This window comes from Dermacentor andersoni, chromosome 1 (assembly GCF_023375885.2).
Source record: "Dermacentor andersoni chromosome 1, qqDerAnde1_hic_scaffold, whole genome shotgun sequence".
NCBI lineage: Eukaryota > Metazoa > Arthropoda > Arachnida > Ixodida > Ixodidae > Dermacentor > Dermacentor andersoni.
Window position 1 is genome coordinate 406,075,984 of NC_092814.1, and position 16,620 is coordinate 406,092,603.

Genomic DNA, 16,620 nt, shown 5'->3' on the forward strand with positions numbered 1-16,620 from the left:
AGGGAGGCTGAAGAAGGGAATAGAGTTCAGAGACTGAGGAGCAGTCAAATAGAGAACAAGTAGGTGTGTATCCGGTTACATAAACGCAGCTTTCAGACTTAGAAGAGCCACCAATGATTGAGAATTATGTTTGGGAAGGGTGTAACAGAACTAGATTGAAAAAAGAGAGAGGTAGGTGGAATGCTCATACATAAGGGAGCCAAATAGGAAAGAATAAATTCAAAGTGTCAAGAACATCTTTGTCTGGCGCCAATGAGCCTCTGCTTATGCGCAGCTAGGCGCAGTGGTGAGAAGGACCAGTCTTCGTCGGCGTATTTAACGCAAATACCGAAAAGTTTTGAATATCAGCACCGAACGTGGACTCAACCCGGCGGGAAGCGATGTATTGAGCCCGCACGGGTCGTGCATTTCTTGTATAGGAGACAAATCAAATTTATTACATCTAATGGCAGGACAATTTTACATCGTTCAAACAACGTTTTAAAAGCTTGGTTATAGCTTGGTTACCGAAATTTCCAGGAAAATTTCACTTTGTTATATTCAATAATTCGTTGTATCTCGCTTCGTTATAACATAGCTTCACTAGAACATATTGCTACGGTGAAGGGAAGGAAAAAGTTTATTTAGACTAGAATAAGACGAAGTCTGGCAGTTGCCTGAACGCCATATACACCAGTCGTAAGTATACTATATTTTACACTCGTGGGACTGCTTTCTTCCTGCAACATTTTGGTGGAGGTGTGGGGTACAATCACGGAACTTCGCAGCGGACGTCATCTACCTGCCGCCACAATGGCAAATCAACCGACACAAGCGACTCCTCACTCATCCGCGGGACCCGGGGGCATCTTTGGCACGGACAACGCCGACGTCGAGGACTGGCTTACGATGTACAAGCGAGTGTGCGAAAACAACAGGTGGGATCCAACAATGATGCTAGCAAACGTGATATTTTATCTGAGAGGAACTGCGAAGCAATGGTACGACACACATGAAGCAGACATAACGAAGCTGGGATGTCTGCAAAGAAAAAAAATGCGAGACCTGTTTAGGAGACCTGTCGGTCGTCAGCTGGCAGCAAAGAAAGAACTTGCGTGCCGCGCTCAGACGTCCACAGAATCCTATGTCGTGTACTTACAGGATGTGCTGGCCCTCTGTCGCAAGGCTGACAACAGCATGACCGAGGCAGGCAAGATTGGTCACGTACTAAAAGGTATCGCAGACGATGCCTTCAATCTCCTTATGTGTAAGAATTGTGCCACTGTGGATGTAATTATAAAGGAGTGCCGGCGCTTCGAACAAGCGAAGGGCCACCGCGTCGCTCAAACTTTCGACCGATTGCCCAGTACCGCCGCGACATCTTCTTGCGAAGACCCGCCGGGGTTCGTTCAGCCGACAGGACCGGAAGATATAACGCGCATCGTTCGCCGTGAGCTTGAGGCCATGGCTCCGGCTCCAGTTCGTTCCGACTGTCGGGAAAGCGTGCCCGCAAGTCCTTTATACAAGCGGTCGCTCGGGAGGAAATAGCAAGTTTGGACACTCCATCTCTCTGCTCGGTCCGCCAAACGAACACCTACCAGATTTCTCCGACCGCTCGCTCCCAGGCGCAAAGCTTTCAGCCACTCCGCACAACCCAGCTGACTGGCGCACAGCGGATGATAAACCCATCTGTTTTAATTGTTCCGGTATTGGCCACATCGCCCGTCATTGCCGTAACCACTGGTCGTCGCCTCCTCGGTGGTCGTCTCCGAGTAACTACCGCCAAGTGCCAGACAATCGTACTTTCTCGCCCTATACGCCGACGAGGAACACCAACGCCGACAGTGCTCCATCAAGATCCAGCCACTCCCCGTCTCCGCAAGGCCGTAGGTCCCGTTCGCCTCTCATTCACCCCTCTTCATCCCCTTCCGCAACCGGTCGCTTCGCTTCGGAAAACTAGGTGGTGCAGCTCCCGGAGGTGAAGCTGCAACTCCGACCCGGCCCACAAATCCTCTGTTCATCCTGCCTACCTGTGGAAACCTACTGGACATTGAAGTGGATGGCGTTCCTGTTAGATCTCTCGTTGATACAGGAGCGCAGCTTTCAGTTATGAGCGCTGCTCTCCGCCGAAGGCTCAAAAAGGTTCTGACACCCGCCGTACCGTCACTGTGCAAGTCGCCGACGGGAGTACTTCACCTGTCCTTGGAATGTGCACAGCACGTATGACCGTTCAGGGCCATTATACCGTTGTTCTATTTATCGTCCTTTAACACTGTCCGCACGACCTAATTCTCGGCCTCGACTTCCTTTAGAAACACTCTGCCCAAATTGACTGCTCCGCAGGTGTTGTCCAGTTAGATCTACCCCTTCCTGCCGACGCAACTACTTGCGCTTCACACCACTTATGCTCTGCTGAGTTTGCAAGGCTGTCTCCACAGGCGACTACAAATGTCCTCCTGATGCCCTGTCCTCCCGTACCTGGTGGCGAGTACGTCGTGTCGCCCCTTACTGACGTGGTTTTGTCACTCAATATTGCCCTACCGAGCACCCTAATCCAGATACACGAAAACTGCGCTCGCGTGCCCATCCTCAATTTTGCATTTTCGCCGCATGTGCTGCCACACGGTATCGCCATAGCGCATATCACTCCTTTGGAAGAATTTTAGATTTCTTCTTTGACCTCTGAATCATTCCTCAGTTTCAACGGACCTTTGTCACCCACTCCTTGGTACTCGACGCCTGCGGACGATGTTTCTAAGATGATCGCCCCTGACCTTCCTTCCGAGCAAACAACAGCTCTCCGTCACCTCCTGTCATCTTATCGGGACATCTGTGATTTGAACGAACGTCCACTTGGCCAGACATCTGTTGTCACGCATCGCATCAATACCGGTGACGCCAGCCCCATTTATAGGCTCCCATATTGTGTCTCCGCAACTGAAAAGGCCATCATATAGAAAGAGGTAGACAGGATGATGGACAAGGACATCATTGAACCTTCCAGTAGCCCGTGGGCATCACCAGTTGTCTTAGTAAAGAAAAAAGACAACTCGTGGCGCTTCGGCGTTGACTACCCTCACCTCAACAGGATAACAAAGAAGGGTGTTTATCCCCTGCCTCGTATTGATGACGCTCTTGACTGCCTTCACAGATCCCAATACTTTTCTTCAATAGACCTCCGCTCCGGCTATTGGCTGATTAGCGTCGATGAGATGGACCGCGAGAAAACCGCCTTCGTCACACCGGACGGTCTGTACCAATTTAAAGCCATGCCCTTTGGATTGTGCAATGCGCCAGCTACATTCGAGCGCATGATGGACTCTCTCTTGCGTGGCTTGAAGTGGTATACATGCCTCTGTTACCTCGACGATGTGATTGTGTTTTCGCCGAACTTTGACAGCCACCTGCAGCGCCTCACAACCATACTCTCCGTGTTTCGCAGAGCTGGCCTTCAGCTAAACTCCGCCAAGTGTAATTTCAGTCGCCGTGAAATGAACATGGTCGGCCATCTCGTAAACGCCACCGGAATCCAACCTGATCCACAGAAAGTTCACGCTGTGCGAAATTTTTCTGTACCTTGTTCCACAAACGACGTGCGTAGTATTCTGGGCTTATGCTCTTATTTCCGGCGATTTGTTAAAAATTTTGCCGACATCGCTCAGCCTCTCACTGACCTTCTTAAGAAAGACGTATTTTTCTCTTGGGGACCACTACAGAAGAAAGCCTTCTCTACCTTGATTGAGAGGCTTACAACTTCCCCGATTCTGTCACACTTTGATCCTTCTGCGCCCACTGAAGTACGAACTGACGCATGTGGTCATGGCACCGGCGCTGTCCTCGCTCAGCGTCAACAGGGCCAAGGCCGCCTCATCGCTTACGCTAACCGCCTTCTTTCCATGTCCGAGCGAAATTACTCCATTATTGAGAGAGAATGTCTCGCGCTCGTATGGGCGGTCGCGAAATTTCGACCGTACCTTTTCGGTTGGAGCTTCCGCGTCGTAACCGATCATCACGCCCTCTGTTGGCTTTCCTCTTTGAAGGGCCCGACTGGACAACTTGCACGTTGGGCATTGCGTCTACAAGAATATACATTTTCTATTATGTATAAGTCATGGCGCCTGCATAAAGACGCTGACTGCCTGTCCCGCAATCCCGTGGATCAACCGGACGATACCTGTGCAGACTCGGTCATCAGTGTTCTATCCCTCTCGGGCTTCCTCTATATTGGCGACGACCAGTGCAAAGATCTTGTTCTTCGAACACTTATGGAACGCCTAAGCACCTTGCCCAATGACCCGTCGCTCCGGATGTTCACCTTGCGCGATGGAACTTTATACCATTGTAGCGTTCATCCTGATGGCCCGGAGCTCCTCCTAGTTGTTCCCAAGCACCTTCGACTTGCCGTGCTCCAGCAACTTCACGACGCTCCTACTGCTGGACATCTGGGCATCACCCGTACTTACGACCGCCTGCAGCGCCGCTTCTTCTGGCCCGGCATTTATCGCTCTGTGCGCCGTTATGTCGCTCGTTGCGACCTGTGTCAGCTCCGGAAGACGCCTGCGATGCCTCACGCTGGTTTGCTTCAACCAATTGATATCCCTACAGAGCCCTTCTTTCCTGTGGGCCTCGACCTCCTTGGCCCCTTTCCAATTTCCATCAAAGGCACCAAATGGATTGCTGTAGCGACCGATTATGCCACGAGATATGCCATCGCACGATCGCTGCCAACCACCTGCGCTAGAGAAATCGCGACTTCTTACTATACGACGTCATCCTGCACCACGCCGCCCCTCGCCAGTTGCTGAGCGATCGCGGCCGCAACTTTCTATCGAAGGTCGTCGATGATCTGCTCCGCTCCTGTTCTACAGAACACCAGGTTGCTACCGTGTACCACCCTCACACGAACGGCCTCACCGAGCGACTCAACCGCACACTAACTGAAATGCTGGCCATGTACGTTTCCGACGATCACCGCGACTGGGACGTCGCTTTACCATACATCACTTTCGCGTACAACTCGTCCCGTCACGACACTGCCGGATTTTCACCATATTACCTTTTGTATGGCCGCGACCCCACCTCGCCCATTGACACGTTGCTGCCTTCCGCAGTACAATCATCCAGCACTGGTTACGCTCGCGATGCTATTGACTTAGCCGTCCTGGCCCGCGATGTCACCCGTCATCGCCTCACAGCCTCGCAAGCTTCTCAAAAGCGACGCTGCGACCTTCGGCACCGAGACCACCAATTTTCACCTGGTTCCCTTGTCCTTTTCTGGACGCCTTCACGTCGCATCGGCTTGGCGGAAAAACTACTTTCCCGTTATTCTGGTCCGTACCAGATCTTACGCCAACTGTCCGACGTAACATATGAGATCGTCCCAGTCGGTCAGCCTTCAGTGCCTCACAACGTCACCAGCGATGTTGTTCACGTCGCCAGGCTCAAGCCCTATGTCCCCGCATTAAGTGAGGCTCTATAGCTTGCACCGGGACGGAGCTACCCCGCCGGGAGGGTGATGTTACGGAGGAGGGAAGGAAGCAGTTGATTTAGACTAGAGGAAGACGAAGTCTGGCAGTTGCCTGAACGTCATACACACCAGTTGTAAAAATACTATATTTTACACTCGTGGGCCTGCTTTCTTCCTCCAACAATATATTTGCTAATATCTTTAGTCGTACATTCTAATTACAGGTGCCAAATGTAATGTCAAGGATCATCAGGAACAGGCTGAATTTTCTGTAGGCGCATCAGCCTGTTAAACTGTCCATGCCAGCGCCCTGAATCGTGTAGTGACCGATGTGTCATAACAGACCGCCAGAAAGCAAATCTCTAGAAGGTGCATTAGAAACAATTCGCTTATGCAGTGGCGTGATATTTATTTGATTTATTAAAAATGGTTTCATACCTTTGACCACGTTGGCGCTTCATTTGTCTGATTAATCATGCTTTATGTTAGACGTGGCTTTGACACGCGTTACGGCTTCTGTAGCCTTGTTAATATTTGAGTAGTGCTATGGTGCGTTGTAAGAAATGGGCCATAGGCATTAGTGCTGTCCGTACAGCCAAGATTTTCTCAATATTGCGAGCATTAGGAACGTTCCCATTGATTTGTTCATTTAGCAGGTAACCAGACGCTAAATTATAGTTGATGTCTAATGGGAGGGCATGCTGTGATTCTAAATTTGTGTGTGTGCCAAACATCCATGTAAGAAAAACTTATGTCATAGTGTTGCTGGAGTCTGATATTATTCCATCTGCAAATCTCGATCAGTGTTGACAAGGTAAGTAAAACGATATTAGGTCTTGCCAGGCCATCGCATATGTGCAGTGCATGCCATTTCTAGCCAGATCACTAATGCTACGCAACAATTTGATGGACAGTTCATATCGGAAGGAGACAGATCATCTGGATTGCAATATGACCGAATTTTAGCGTCTAGAGACTATTTAAAATGCGACCTTCGTGTTAATGCTTCCTGCGGCAAAAGTGTTCCTTCTGTAAGTTGACATGTTTGGTACATCTTGCTCTCATTTGTGGTAATTCCTCGCCCTATGAACAAGTGGTGCTTTTCGATTCAGCTTAAGGTGCTGACCGTTGCAATGAATGTTTCAGTGCCGACTACACATTCTGCCGCTAATCTTTAAAGAGCTGTGAAATTGTTTGTACATATGTCACTTGGGGTTGTAATGGACACAGCGCTTGTGTCTCGTCCTTGTTACTTTGTGGTTGCATGTCTTTGCTCTGTTACAATTTTTATGTTATGTATGCGCCAACTCGCTCAGAAAGAGGTTTTAGATAATGAAATGGACCTGTCTCTCAACATATTAAAGGGCTACGTTATGTAAATACAGATTAGAAGGTGTCGCATCTTACTCTTCGAAAATCTGTCTAATCTGTAAAAAAACGTGCTTAAGACAATTACAGAAGGTTCTGCGGAATGTTTTGTAGATTTTAATATATTTACAAGACTTTCTCAAAAACGTCTTGTAGCCGTGTTTAATCCTCTGCGCACATCTTACAGAACGTCTGATATCCCAAATTTGGCGGTGCATTAGACGGGTCTTCAGCACGACTACGGGACGTCTTAAACATTTGAGAAAGTTTTTACAAGATGTCTTTAAGAAGCCCCATTTTTTTTGTCCCAACATCTTTAATAGGTCTTGTAGACGTTGAATACAGTTTCCACGACGTCATCCTGATCTTGTCAATACGTCTTGTAGATGGCTATACGACAAATGTGTGTTCAGTAGGATATACGCGAGGTTATACGTGGTCTCATACGCAATCGTATGCGCAATTTTTAATTTCAGTTACATTATTGTACCTGCGTTGTCTACTTTCGGCTGTGATTCACTTCAGTGATTTTCAGCTGCACTGTATACAACTCTACGGCGAAACATCGGTACTTGCTTGGCAATAGCGCCGTGGTGTTCATGTAACAGAAGCAGGAAAAAGGTTGTGGTGAATGCAAATAAAGCTGTGAATTGAAGTACAACTTCTTCCATATTTTCATGTAGTTTGTATTGGCGGCCTTCTATAATGGCTGTGGGAGGTTCGGTTCATTGAATATTGCTGCACAATCGTCATGCAGTTTATTCATAAACCCCCATCTTGGATGGATTTTGCGTGGAGCATGGTTGGGCTCCTGGTGGCCGTCGTGGTCCTAGTCGCCGGCGCTTGGCTCCAGCGAAGACGCCAACAGATGTCCCTGTTGAAACGGTACGAGATACCTGGGCCTGAACCGAGTAGCGTCATCTTCGGAAACTGGAAAGAGTTCCGGAGGGACCCTCTTGAGGTACGAACCCCTGCTCAACACTACTGCTTTTTGCTGCTTTGATCACGGCATGTACCGCGGGAAACAATTAATCTGAAAAGTTCCTTCTCGCTTGTTTAGCCTCATTCACTGCTTCTTCACGCGCTTTTTTTGCTCTGGTGCTTGCATAGCCCTTAACTCTGTCCAGCGTCAATTGTCTCAGTGCTTCTGGGCGAACTTGACGGTGTGACAGAATCTAACCCACATGTTTTAGAAAGTTCCTCTTCTCAGCACTCTGTTTCGACTAAAAGTAGGGATGGGGACGGTGCTCCTCGACAGAGTTGGTGGCTGCGCCTCACTAACACTCTACGATAATTCTTCAGAACCGTCCCATCTTTTGTTGAAGGAGGCACTGTGCTCTATTCAGTGGAAAAACCGGAAACACATTGGCTCGAAGTGGAGGAAGAGAACTAAGGAGCTTACCAGCTAGTATGCGACTGATATAGTAAACAACATGATAACGAAGAATGTCAAACGCAAAGCCAGAGAGGCTGAGATAATCTCATGAATGGCGGCAGTGAAAAACAAACCTGCCATGAGTATTTACCTAAAAGGTGAAAGAAAAATCAAGAAACGAACAACTTTTGGTAACTCAAGGGGCAGCTCCTTATTTTCGAAGCGCAATGAGGCTGCCTCGAAGGCGTAGTTAAAGGTGAGGTACGCCAAGGAAGAAGCATGTGCTTGCTGCGGTAAAGCTATGCAATCGATGGAACATCTTTTATTACAATGTGAAGATATCTACCGAGCTTTTGATTTAGGCTCTTCTGGCCTCCTTGCAGCCCCAGCGGTCAGGCATAGCAGAGGAAAAGTAGACATGTCCGAAATGGAGATTAGTAGGAGGCGGTTGAAAGTTTGGTAGCAGTAAAGTAGGACTAGCACAAGGAAAAGAGGCGTAAAAAAACTAGGTTTCCCGTAGTGGTTCAGAAAGTTTGATGCTGCGAATTCTTTGCGTGTGTGTGTTTTGTGAAAAAAAGAAGTAGGCCATTACGTTAAATACGAACAACCGCTTGGTGGCGCAACTGACCACTCCGTTTCAAAAGGGACGCTCAAAACATCCATCAATCCATCCATGGAAGGAACGACGAACTTCGAGTGGACGATGTTTATAAAATACGGCCACACGATTTTCCCCTTCATTCTCCTCTTTTTTTATCTCTCCTGGCCTGTCACTTTTCATTCCCTTTCTTCCTTAGCCATTTCCCCAGCACATGTAGGTAGACAGACAGTAGACGTTGACACTCGCTAACATTTCCGTTCTCTTGATTGTCGTCACCTGGCCATCAATTACTTCATCTTTGGTGCCTGCTGACGCTAACTATTGTTCTATTATCTACATCAAAGAATCTGCAGCCCATGTCTTCACATGTTATACGCACTCCATCCTATATAACTGCGTATATGCTCCTCTTCTGAATGATGACCGCCCATAGTTTTGTCACGTCCTAGTGACAGTGGAGAAAGCAGCTAAACTGGGAATGACGAAACTAGTGTTTTATTGGGTCAGTGTGGGGCCCTCAAAAACAGGCTACACTCAAAATACAGCGTTAACGTCGAGCACGGTCGGCAAGCGCCAAAAATCTGATCAGCGGGTCCAGCGCGTCGGCTTTTACACATCAGCCATCGAAGATTCCAGAGTAATCGCTGGTGCCCGGGTGTCTTCTATACATGAAATCAGATTACACAAGGTTTGGTGACAACAGACATTGGATAGAACGAACGATAAGTTTTGAGAAAGTTCCGATGCATGCAGGCGTGTCCCGCGCTGTGCGATAACATGGGTTAGGTGGTGAAACATGGTCATCCCATAACGATAAACAAGTACACGTGTCAGTTGTCGAAATGAGCTTCAACTTATTTTCATACTTCGTACATTCTCATGCATTTAAAATTGTCCCACGTCTTTAAAAAGTTGTCGTTCATATCTTGAGATTCACGTCTCTGTTTATTCAAAACGTAATTGAATCAGTATATTTTCCCATTCATCCACTACAACTCAAAAGTCATTACCTAACGTTTCTTACGTTGCAGATAAACTCGGCACGTTACAGACAAACCAAGCATCTGAAATAATTCTGAATAATCCTACCTTTCCGTAAGTGCATTTGGAGGCACCGTAGTTCTGAATGTTTGAATTCGCACGTTCAATAAATTCCTCCTGAGCGCTACTCTGTCGAAAAATATCATTAATCTAGACCTCTTGGGGAGTTGTAGGGAAACGCACTTGTGCAGCAATTTTTCCTCGATTGCAGTAAAGGGGGAGTTTGTGCATTTCAAGGAGTCGAAATGCTGCGTGTGTAGTGAAACAGGTGTTATTCCCTGAGTGCTCGCCCTCACTGATATCCCAACTTCTTTTGTCCCTTGAGTGTACATTTGTGGCTGAATCAATGACATGCGTCGCGGTCAACACGGCCGTGACGCATGTCACAATACACAGGATATGAAGCAAGATTAAACAACACAACCGCTATCCTCTGCATACCGTTAGTTTATCTTGGACAAAGCTTAACCAAATGGCCTCCCTCTCCACAGGTCAGTACATGAAGCTAGAAAGCATGGTCTTTTACACAAGGCAAAATAAAAAGAAGCTGATTTGTTCATTTGTAGTAGAGTAACCTCATTTTAAATATTGGCTCACATCTGGATAACTATTATGTAACAATTCCTTACCCCCGATTTTGTTACATTCTCAAGATGTACTGCGAAGATCGGCTGATTCTAGCACAAATGTAGGTAAGCAGTCAGAAGAAAGTAATCTTATTGAAATTGCTGAATATTCAGGCTTAAATTTTAAAAATGCCATAGAAAATAAACAATTTTGGAAAGGTGTTCAATTATTCTTGCCGTTACTTTCAAAATCTTGTCCGCAGACGTGTGGATCCCTGGTCTAGTTGGTTCAACATGGCTTCTGTCAGTAAACAACGCATAAAAAAAAAGAAACAAAGGAAAACAGCTTATGATTCGGTGACTAACCGTTGAATAGCTTTATTGTGATTTTGGAGCATTAATAGATTTAATAGCCTACACGTGAAACATAAGCACAGCAGAAAACGATGTATGGGAACTAAGAATGTTGGTTACCAAAATAAAAAGAACAACGACACGCAGCCACTTGCGCGAATATTTTACGATGCGCCATCAAATTCCGCTAAAAGTATGTTAAACGTTGAGCGATTACTCAAGAGTAACTGCTTATTCACGTGAGTTTCAATCAAGCGTGCATAGTCAGGTGGAGTTGTCTTCTTTACTCGAACATAGGAAAGTCAGGGAATGGCCAAGTTGCTGCCTTGTCTTACAAAAATTGAAGAAAAGGTAGTGTCGTAAGAAGACAAAAGAAAAAGAAATAGCGCCTGTTTCTTGCCAAAGCTTTCACATCGAACATATATACTAATCCGACAGGGAGCAATTAAATCTGATTTCGCCTGCAGTTTTAACGTTATGGTGTATTCGTTAATGTATTGATGCATGTTTCTTATTATTTTCAATTCTATGAAGTTATGGGCATGCGGAAAGTTGGATTACGGGTGCTTCAGGGATAATTATAGCAGGCCGCATGTTACGGCGACACGTGAATGTACGAGCGTTGAGAGAAAGTGCGGCGCCCCGTAAATCGACAGGCTGGGCCTCCACGGAGAAAGCGCAAAATGTAGGACATGAACACGAGGCAGAGGAAACACGGCACGGAGTCACTATGATAATATTTTAAAAGTGCAAGCATTTCTATGCTTATCCAAGGAGAAAAACCATTAGTCCGTCCGTCCGTCCGTCTCTCCCGTAAGGCGATCACTTTCAAGATAGAGCCCGACACAGCGAGCGTCTTCGCCTTCCAGCTACTTGTCACTTCCACGCGAACGAAGCGGTGAGAACACAGGGCTAACGAAGGTCTCAGCACACGCCGCAGCCTGCCGCTTTCGCAGATCGCGGTCAAGATATGCGCCGGCGCGTCCACAACGCGAAGCGGCGAGAATACGGTGCTCACGAAGCTCTCAGCAAACGCCGCACCCTGCTGATTTCGAACAACGCTGGCAAGAGGTGGGCCCGCGCGACTCCAACGCAAAGCGGCGAGAACACAGCACTCATCGAAGCTCTAACGACACGCCGGATCCTGCCGGTTTCGCTGATCGTTGTCAAGATATGGGCTCGCACATCTCCAATGCGAAGCGGCGAGAACACAGTGCTCACGAAGCTCTCAGCAGACGCCGCAGCCTGCCGCTTTCACCGTTCGCTGTCAAGATATAGGCCCGCGCGTCTCCAACGCGAAGCGACGAGAACACAGCGCTCACCAAGGTATAAGCACAGGCCGAAGCCTACCGTTTTGAGAGATGGCCGTCAAGATAAGGGCCCGCGCGTCTCCAACGCGAAACGAGGAAAACACAGTGCTAACGAAGCTCTCCGCACAGGCTGCAGCCTGCCGCTTTCATAGATCGCTCTCAAGATATGGGCCCACACGTATCCAACGCCAAGCGGAGAGAACACAGTGCTCACGAACCTCTCAGGAAACGGCGCAGCCTGTCGTTTTCGTAGATCCCTGTCAAGACTTGCCCTGCGCGTGTGCAACGAGAAGCGGCGAGAGCACAGCGCTCACGAAACTCTCAGCACACGTCGCAGCCCACAGCGTTTGTTGATCGCTATCATAATATGGGCCCGCACGTCTCCAACGCGAAGCGGCGAGAACACAGTGCTCACAAAGCTCTCAGTAAAGGCCGCAGTCTACCGCTTTCGCAGATCGCTGTCAAGATATGAGCTCGCACGTATCCAACGCCAAGTGCCGAGAACACAGCGCTGACGAAGCTCTCAAACACAAGCTGCAGCCTGTCGCTTTCGCAGATCGCTGTGAGATATTGGCCGGTGCGTCTCCAACGCGAAGCGGCGAGAACACAGCGCTCACGAAGCTTTCAGCCGACGCGGCAGCCTGCCGCTTTCGCAGATGGCTGTCAAGATATGGGCCCGCGCGTCCACAACGCGAAGCGGCGAGAACACGGCGCTCACGAAGCACTCAGCACACGGCGCACCATGCTGCTTTCTCGGAAAGCTGTCAAGATGTGGGCCCGCGCGCTTCCAACGCAAGCGGCGAGAACCCAGCGCTCATCTAAACTCTAAGGACACGCCGTAGCCTGCCGCTTTCGCAGATCGCTGTCAAGATATGGGCTCGCACATCTCCAACGCGCTGCGGCGAGAACGCAGCGCTCACGAAGCTATCTGCACATGCCGAAGCCTGCAGCTTTCGCAGATGGCTGTCAAAATAAAGGCGCGCGCATCTCCAAAGCGAAGCGGCGAGAACACAGCGCTCACGAATCTCTCAATACACAAGCAGCAGCCTGCTGCTTTCGCAGATCGCTGTCAAGATATGGGCCCGCGCGTCTCCAACGCCTAGCGACGAGATCACAGCGCTCACGAGGCTCTCAGCAGATGCCGCAGCCTGCCCCTTTCGCCGTTCGCTGTCAAGATATGGGCTCGCGCCTCTCCAACGCGCAACGGCGAGAACACAGCCCTCACCAAGTTATGAGCCCCGGCCGAAGCCCACCGCTTTCGCAGATCGCTGTCATGATATGGTCCCACGCGTCTCCTACGCGAAGCGTCCAGAACTCAGCGCTCAGGAAACTCTCAGCGCACGCCGAGGTCAGCCGCTTTCACTGATCGCAGTCAAGATATAGGTCCGCACGTCTACAACGCGAAGCGGCGAGAACACAGTGCTCACGAAGCTCACAGGAAACACCGCAGCCTGTCGCTTTCGCAGATCGCTGTCAAGATATGGGCCCGCGTGTCTCCAACTCGAAGAGGCGAGAACATGGCGCTCATGAAGCTCTCAGCACACGCCGCAGCCTGCACGTTTCGCAGTTCGCTGCCAAGATATGGGCCCGCGCGTTTCAAACGCAAAGTGACGAGAACACAGCGCTCACAAATCTCTCAGAACACGCCGCAGCCTGCCACGTTCGCAGATCCCTGTCAAGATATGGGCCCGAGCGTCTCCAATGAAAATCGGTGAGAACACACCGCTCACGAAGCCCTAAGCACACGCTGCAGCCTGCCGCTTACGCAGATCGAGGTCAAGAATGTGCCCACCCGTATCCAACGCGAAGCGGCGAGACCACAGTACTCACGAAGCTCTCAGCACACGCCGCAGCCTGCCGTTTTCGCCAATAGCTTTCACATATGGGCCCGCGCGTCTCCAATGCGAATCGGCAAGAACACAGCGCTCATGAAGCTCTCAGCACACGCCGAAGCCTGCCGCTTTCGCAAATCACTGTCAAGATTAGGGCTCGCGCGTCTCCAACAAGCAGCGTTGGGAACACAGCACGCACGAAGCTCGCAGCATACGCCAAACCCTTTGCTTTAGCCGATCGCTGTCAAGATATGGCCCCGCGTGTCTTCAATGCGAAACGACGAGAACACAGCACTCACGAAGCTCTCAGCACACGCCGCAACCTTCAGCATTCGCTGTTCGCTCTCAAGCTGTAGGCCTGCGCGTATGCAAATCGAAGTGACGAGAACACAGCGCTCATGAAGCTCTACGCGCATGCTGAAGCCTTTCGCTTTCGCAGATCGCAGCCAAAATATGGGCCCACGCGTCTCCAACGCGAAGCGGCCAGAGCACAGCGTTCACGAATCTCTAAGCACACGCCACAGCCTGCGACTTTGGCAGATCGCCGTCAAGATATGTGCAAGAGCGTCTACAACACGATGAGGGGAGAACACGGCGCTCACGAAGTTCTTAGCACACGCCGAAGCCTGCAGCTTTCGCAGATCGCTGTCAAAATATAGGCCCACGTGTCTCCAACGCCAAACATCTAGAACGCGGCGCTCACGAAGCTCTCAGTAAAGTCCGCAGCCTGCCGCTTTCGAAATTCGCAGTCAAGATATGGGTCCGCGCGGGTCCAACGCGAAGCGTCGAGAACACAGCGCTCATGAGGCTCTCAGCACACGCCGCAACATGCCGCTTATGCAGTTGGCTGTCAAGATATAGGCCGGCACGTCTGCAACGCAAAGCGACGAGAACACAGTGCTCACGAAGGTCTCAGCACACGTTGCAGCATGCTGCGTTCGCTGATCGCTGCCATTATATGGACCCGCACGTCTCCAACGCGAAGCGGCGAGAACATGGTTTGATGAAGCTCTCAGGACACGCCGCAGCCTGCCGCTTTCACAGATCGCTGTCAATATATGGGCCCGCCCGTCTGCGCCAAGCTACTCGTCACTTCCAAAACGAAGTGACGAAAACACATTTAGAGCTCAAAAAGCTCTAAATACTCCCCAGCCGGCTGCTTTCGCAGTTTGCTGTCAAGATGTCGGCACGCGCGTGTCCAACGCAAATGCCGCTAGAGCACAGCATTCACCAAGGTCTAAGCGCACGCTACAGCCACCAATTTGGCAGATCGCCGTGAAAATATGGGCAAGCGCGTCTACAACACGAAGCGGCGGGACCACAGCGCTCATGAAGCTCTCAGCACATGCCGAAGCCGTTCGATTTTGCAGATCGCTGTAAAGAGGTGGGCCTACGCGTCTCCAACGCGAAGCGACAGGAACACGGAGCTCTCGAAGCTCCTTGCAGACGCTGCAGCCTGCCACATTCGCAGTCGGCTGTCAAGATATGGGCCCGCGCATCTCCGACTCGAAGCGGCGAGAACACAGCGCTCACAAAGCTCTTAGCACACCCCGCAGCCTGCCGCTTCGGCAGTTTTCTGTCCAGATGTGCGCCCCCGCATCTCCAACGCGAATCGGCGAGAATGCGGCGCTCACGAAGCTCTTAGGGCCGATTTACGCTCAAACCGCTCATCGCCGCACGCCGCACCACACGCAGGCGGTTCGCGAAAAACGGGTGGTCGTCGCAAACGGTCACTAAATTGCATTTACGCTGAAACCGCACGATGCAGTGTGGTCCGCATGCTCCCTCTGGTTGTCCAAATGGGTAACCAGCAACTGGAAACATGCATCAGCCAGTTGACAAGTCTCGTGTGGTGGCGACCAGCAAAATTTCGCGCCGTGCCAGGATTTGGTTATTACGTTTGCTCTCTTAATAGTTGTTTTTTTATTAGTTAGCTCGAGCGGTTCGCATGCGCGGGCATCCGCACTTGGGTTTGGGGATGCGACGTCTGTTGAAAGCCAGCAAACATTCGGCAGTGCGCAGAGCAACACTGCTCGAAGTCGACAACTATCGCCAACAGAAGACGACACTGGCATATTTTGGTCGATGTAGGTTGAAGCTTCGGCGTCATGGTAAAAAGGCGACTCTTGCACTGTCACATCCTGTGCTGCATGTGTGGCGTTGACGTGGTGACCAACCTTTGGAACACTGTGCAGTCGTCTTACCTGTGCCGCTTTTTTTTATTTGTTTATTGCTGCCGCATAATGTTGCGAAACATCAGTTACTATGTGCTCGGTTGTGTATGGCGCGATGGCGCACTTTTTGTAGCTGTGCTAGCAAAAGCTTGTGTTGTGGACAAGCGACGCACCACCGCTCCACGACTGGACAAAGCACCAGCGTGGAAAAAACGGGAAGCGACCCCATCCCGAGTCGAGTTCTGAGAATCCTTCGTCGTCGCTCTCAGAGTCTGGGCTAAGGGACAGGGACCGAAAGATTGCCCCCTCGAACACATCCAGCTCTCACCTGTGTCTTTTGTAGAAAATAAACGTAGCCTGTTTTCTGCCACCAACCGCTGCGCATTCCTTTCACGGATGGGGCCAGACGCCGTACGTAGCACTGGCGATGAGGCAGGAGTTGCGAAGCGGATAAATTTTCGAAGTTAATGCCGTGGCTACAGGACGAATGCACGGCACTGCCGAGCCTTTCTCGGGCAAATGATGTGAAAAGTAGATCCAGCGCCTCGATTTT

General features: G+C 50.0%; 1 protein-coding gene across 1 annotated transcript in view; it reads left to right on the forward strand.

Annotated features, from left to right (window-relative positions):
* Positions 1-16,620, forward strand: part of LOC126518692 (cytochrome P450 3A24-like) — a 145,572-nt gene that overhangs the window by 56,583 nt on the left and 72,369 nt on the right. The window contains exon 2 of the mRNA XM_050168458.2: positions 7,572-7,775. Coding sequence (XP_050024415.1) covers positions 7,596-7,775 — 180 coding nt within the window. The 5' untranslated portion in view covers positions 7,572-7,595. The remainder of the gene's footprint in view (positions 1-7,571; positions 7,776-16,620) is intronic.